The sequence below is a fragment of the Myotis daubentonii genome, chromosome 9 (genome assembly GCF_963259705.1).
Source record: "Myotis daubentonii chromosome 9, mMyoDau2.1, whole genome shotgun sequence".
Lineage (NCBI taxonomy): Eukaryota > Metazoa > Chordata > Mammalia > Chiroptera > Vespertilionidae > Myotis > Myotis daubentonii.
The window spans coordinates 24,805,554-24,811,553 of NC_081848.1; the positions used below are offsets into that span (position 1 = coordinate 24,805,554).

The 6,000-nt window shown below is 44.4% G+C and overlaps 1 protein-coding gene across 1 annotated transcript in view; it reads right to left on the reverse strand.

The window, feature by feature from the left end:
• Positions 1 to 4,676, reverse strand: part of HEPHL1 (hephaestin like 1) — a 60,932-nt gene extending 56,256 nt beyond the window's left edge. The window contains exon 1 of the mRNA XM_059708134.1: positions 4,474 to 4,676. Within this exon, the coding sequence (XP_059564117.1) occupies positions 4,474 to 4,643 (170 nt within the window). The 5' untranslated portion in view covers positions 4,644 to 4,676. The remainder of the gene's footprint in view (positions 1 to 4,473) is intronic.
• Positions 4,677 to 6,000: the final 1,324 nt, after the last annotated feature.

Sequence of the window (6,000 nt, forward strand, 5' to 3'; positions counted from 1 at the left end):
GCTTTATAGGGCTGATGCAGCAGAAATTTGCTCCTTCTACCTTTTTCCTTCCTCTCTTCCTTCCTGGAACATAGACATGAAGGCTGGAGTTCCAGCCGCCGCTGTGTGACCATGAACTTCCTCGAGGAGTAAAATCACATGCTAAGGATGTTGAGTCAGAAATTGCTAAGGCCCCTGAAATCCTATCATACCAGCTGTCCCAACAACCTTGCCCTGCCCACATCTGGATATCTTTGAGAAGAGTGTACAAGACCCTAATTTGTTTAAGCCACTCTATTCTTGTCACTACTGGCAGCCAAAAGCAATCACTAACCGATAGAGGGAAATAACAGCAACCCCAAGAGAGTCACATGACATCAGACCCCACAAGATGTTTTTCTGCTGATAAAAGTTGAGATTTGAAAGTCACTCTCTGTCCAAGACTAAGCCCTAAAAAGATGAAATCCTTCCCTTTATTTTAAAGCTTCTCTTCTCCCACCTGCTTCCTCCAGTTGACTCTTTCAGTAGATATGCAGGGCTCTCCTTCACACCCATCCTGGAGCCTGCTCAAAACCCTGTGCCATCAACTGGGCTTACACAGTGTTGTGATTGGTGAACTCCCTAAACTTGGGGATTGAGCAGTTGCCAGCCACACTATTCAAGTGTGGTTCTGCCTGTGAGTTAGTGCCCACAAAAACCTCTGAGTTTCACTGGGAAGCAGAAGCCTGCACGTGTGGGTTGCCTAATGAGGGCTTTGGTGAGAATTGTGGCTTTAAATAAAGTGAGCCCACTCTGGCTCCATGAAAGACCAGGCTTTGCCACCGAAGCACAGTCACGCCTTAAAGTGCTTTACGAGCTCGAGCAGGACTGGCACGATGGATCAAATGCTGACACCGTCCCCAGGCAGATCAAAGGAGCCCTGTGTCCCCATTAAGCACAAGAGGGCAGAGGGGGAATATATTCATCGAGGAAAAATATTTCTAGGTAGAATATAACTCCTATATCCTATACTTCCTAGAAAAAAATGTTAGTGGATATAATCTCAATTATGTTTTTGAACCCTGTGATCCAGCAATGGCACCACGTTGGAAAGTTAAATTGCATCATCTGACTGCTCTAGTGTCTCAGTAGAATGGTTTCAGTGCATTTTCTATCTCATTCTTGTGAATCAGGATTCATTAGACTCTTATTGCTGCCTAATTTTGGCTTCCAAGCGTTTTTACGTCACTGAAACTTTAGCACTCGCTTTCCTCTTCTCCTAACTTTTGCCAATTAGCTTTAGGGATTATATTTCAACTCCCTCATTATACAAATTAAAGAAATGGATGTTCAGAGAGACGATGTAGCTTGCTCAAGGTTACACAGCAAGTTGGGGGCAGAGCAAGGACTAGAAGTCAGGTCTCCTGATTCCTATTTCAGGTTCTTTCCACCCTAGTGGAATGCTGGGAACCTCTAAATACCAGGCATTTGTCTGGTTCTGAATATCCAAAGAGCAGACCGTCCTCAGAAACGCCACCTACTCATCCTGCAGGACTCTGAACGACAGCATGGCCGCATCATCCAAGATGATTCCTTGCTCCTGGGGAAATGGCACCACGCAGAGCGCACATACATGATCCACGATCGTGGCATCTTCACATGTGACAACTGTGAACTGTAGTATCTGAGACATGTGTTCTGTGGTCTTCAAACAAGGATCAGCAGCCTTCTTGGGGACTTGCCCTGAGCCACCTGCCTCACCAGTAGCACCTCCTGAGATAACTGTTGATAAAAACCAATATACATGGCACACTCAACCAGGCTCCCCATTCAAGAGTCAGGAGCCACCCTGCATTAATCTGTCTCTTTACACACCAGGAGGAAGCGTGTGGGGACCTTGGATCCAATATGACATATACATGCTAGCTGTCCCTAAAGGCAGGAGTCCTCTCATGTGAAACCACATTTGTAAAACCATCTCACTCTACTCGGATACCAAACTGTGTTTTAGTCATGGCTCTTTTTTCCATTTCTTTTTCACCAAAACTATTTTCATACATTTTTTAAATCCTCACCAAGAGAGACAGAGAGAGAGAGAGAGAGAGAGAGAGAGAGAGAGAGAGAGAGAGAGAGATGCAAGAGAGAAACATCGATCACTTGCCTTCCATATATGCCCTTGACTGCATATCGAACACCCAACCTTTTGGTGTATGGGATGACACTCGAACCAACTGAGCCACCCAGCCAGGGCTATACATTCTTTGTGTGCTTTCTTCAAAGCACCATCTTATGGCTGAAAAGAGAGCCCCTAACTCCTACCTGCACCCAGCTTTGTGGAAACAGCATTCCAATATTTGAGGTTTTAAGTATTTTGGGCTTCTCAATGAATAGGTAACCAGTTTGGTCACTGACACAAGTGATCACTTTCAGTGTCTCTCTGAGAAGAGTGACAAGTGGACTGAACCTGTCTTTGCTAAGAATTGAGTCTTTCTAGAACTTCTAATTACTGGAATCCCTGGCTTCCGCAAAGCTGAGTTTAATTCAGCAGGAAAGGATCACCTTTGCCAAGAAACAAGTTTCATGGTTTAAAGCAGGGTGGGGAGGGCTCTGGAGCTAAAGCAATGTTGTTTGGTGCTACCTTCACGCTATAAACTCTGCCAAGTACTTCGTGGAACCTCAGTTCCTGGCTTGTAAAATTGGAATAATAATATGTACAAGCAGCAATGAAATGAAAGTTTCTAATGGAATTCCTATGTAAGAACAAAGATCAAAGAATACTGACATGGACATGTAAGGAGAAAGATAGCATTCTCTTTTACTCAACCATATGGAAAGGTCGTCCAGTATCACACTGAGCTCAGGAATAAACTCACTACACTCAACACACATATCTTGAGTAGTCTTGCGTCCAATGGTTGCTCACGACTATTTTCTATTGAGCGTTTTTTGAGAATGGCAGAATCCTATTTTTTGGGAAGGGCACCAACAGGGAGGGTAGCCTTTCAATCCCATGTCCAGGGAAGATTACCACCACCAAAGGCCAGCACAGGTAGGATTCAAAGAAGTCAAGAGCTTTCTTTGGAAATAGGCCCTGTACATTAAATTTCCTGGTACAAAGCTTAAGGAAAAGACGTTCTTGGCAGCCTGGCTGGCACAAGCATCACCCTTTAATTTTATTTTATTTTTATTTTTTTAAATATATTTTATTGATTTTTTACAGAGAGGAAGAGAGAGAGATAGAGAGTTAGAAACATCGATGAGAGAGAAACATCGATCAGCTGCCTCCTGCACATCTCCTATTGGGGATGTGCCCGCAACCCAGGTACATGCCCTTGACCAGAATCGAACCCGGGACCCTTCAGTCCGCAGACCGACGCTCTATCCACTGAGCCAAACCGGTTTCGGCAAAGCATCACCCTTTAATTTTAAAACAAACAAACAAAACACCCATGGCTATGGCTGTGTCACCGCTGTGGCATAACCTGGAAGCCGTGTGTCCAAGCCAACTGGATCTTTGTTCTTTGCCCAGGGACCTGGCTCGAAAGACTTGCTGGTAGACCCTGTGCTCTTACTGAATCTTAGCAACTAATTTCATCTTTAGAAAATGAAACTTGAATATTGACTGCAATGGGCTCTGCCTATCAGAAAAGAAACAAGCATCCAAATATCCAACAGTGGTTACCAGAACATCTCAAAAGTTGTTCTAAGAAGCACAAAGCTGAAAATATGCATAACAACTTTTGGAGCCAGGGGGTGACTTCAGAGGGATCTCCAGGGAACAGATAAGAGATATAAGACATTAGACCCCACAAGGAAAACAGGAAACGAGGGCTATATTCTGCAAAAATAAAAAATCATGGATATAGAATATTCTAGAACCATCTCACCCAGCTACACCATGGGCTCTGGAGATAGGCTATTGCCTTCAGATTGAATGAGTCGGGGCTGGAACAAGCCTCTCACCAGTGAAAAAGCCATTTGTAATGGACTCAAAGAAGCTCAACCACCAGCCAAATCTATTGTAACTGTCCCGCTCTTAAACATTACAAAGCAAACACAAAAATGATGTTTCATTCCAAAAAATAAAAACTAAGAAAACACTGTGTGTTTTAACAGTGAAGAATTCTTGAAAATTCTCAAATTTCCATCCCAGAGATTGCCATTCTTTTTTTAAAAAAAAACAAAAAACAGAGTCTAGAACTTCCTTGAGTTACTACAGATGTCTCATGAAAACTGTCCATTTATAGAATGAGCCATTATTCAAGCACCTGGTTGTGTCTGTGGCTCTTCACAGACAAGGCTTTGAATAGAAAGTTCAGCAAACAGATGGAGTGAAGAATGTCCCTTCCAAACTGCACACCCACCTCGATTGGGCTTTCCAAGCAAACGCAAAACCCTTCTTGTTGATTTACATCAACTCACCCCCATCGCCACCACCCAAGGAATACAACCTTCCACGTGTCAGTGAAAAGGAAGCCAAACCTGGGAGTCCCTGGGGACCCCATGCTCACTCACTTGTCTTCTGCGAAACTTTTCCCAGTAATAACGTTCTTCCCCTGGGGTACATAGTCCCAGTATTCTTCCACAATCCCAATGTGGTATGTTCTGGTAACTGCGCCAACCAGCCCAGACACACCCAGGAATGTGATGAGAAGGATGCAGGCAGCCTGCTGCTTCCAAGGCATTTGTGAATGTAACTCAGGCCAGCAGCGTGTGCAGGAGGCAACCCTGCCTGGCCCTCCCCCTCATTCGGAGTTAGTTATAAATGAGAAAGAGACAAGGCCCAGCTCCTCCCCCTCAGGAGCTTGGGGTTGGGACAGAGGCTGACAACTCGTATAAGCTGAGCAAGCTGGATGGGGGCGTTGCTATGACGACAAAACCTTTGCCAGCCATCCAAGAAATGTGTAACTGGCTTATTTATTTGGTACCCAAGCCAAACAGGCCTGTTCCTGTAGGTTTTGGGGCTCTGCTCTGATATTAATCATTCATCATTACCAGGAATGGCAGTACAACTAGTTGGGCTAATAGGTTTCCCCGCCTTCTTCCTCTTTTTTTTCCCCCCTCCACACCCATTATAGGAACATATTAAAATCTGAATACTGGGCTGGCCTGAATGGAGCATCAGGAAATATCTCAAGCACTAAAGAAGGCTTCATCTCGTCAGCAGCGCAGAGGGCATGATGCAATCACTCTCTGCCATCTTGCTTTATAGGGCTACATGAAACAATCAACTCACATCATAAAGTTCATAACAACATTGTAAAACCACACTAATTCTTCATTTGCTCATGAATCATCTCCACCAAATTCAAATCCCACCAGCAAAAATTAGGAGTTCAATCTCCCAGTTCAGCCACAATTCTACAGGTTATCACCCCTAAGACTGAGCTGCCATTCTGGACATGAGTGACAATGATACATGAGGGATACCCTGCAGGCACATGAAGACCTAATTCAGTAGCAGGTCTTTGGGTCAAAAAGGTGAAGGGAGCGCCCATTCTTCTGTGTGCTCTTATCTGTGTCCTAAAATCTCAGTGCTTAAAGAGAACTCATCTGCCCCAGCCAGTTTGGCTCAGTAGATAAAGCATCGTCCTGTGAACTCAAGGATCCCAGGTTTGATCCCGGTCAAGGGCACATACCTCAGTTGCAGGCTCAATCCCTGGCCCTGGTTGGGGCTTGTGTGGGAGGCAACCAATCAATGTGTCTCTCTCACATCGATGTTTTTCTCTCTCTGTCTTTCCCCTTCTCTTCCACTCTCTCTAAAAATCAATGGAAATATCCTGAGGTGAGGATTAACAAAAACAACAAAACAAAACAAAACAAAACAAAACAAAACAAAATAAAACAAAACAAAACAAAGAGAATTCATCCGACCCTGCAAGTGAACCAACCTAGAGGTCCCCAGATTTGCTCTCAAGGCCACAGATGTGGAATGATGGAGATGGTCTCCAGGCTGGACTCTCAGGTCGAACAGACCTGTGTTTGAAATCCAGGCCCAGCACTTATTTAGTGGCATTGAAGAATCACTGGACCTCTCTAAAC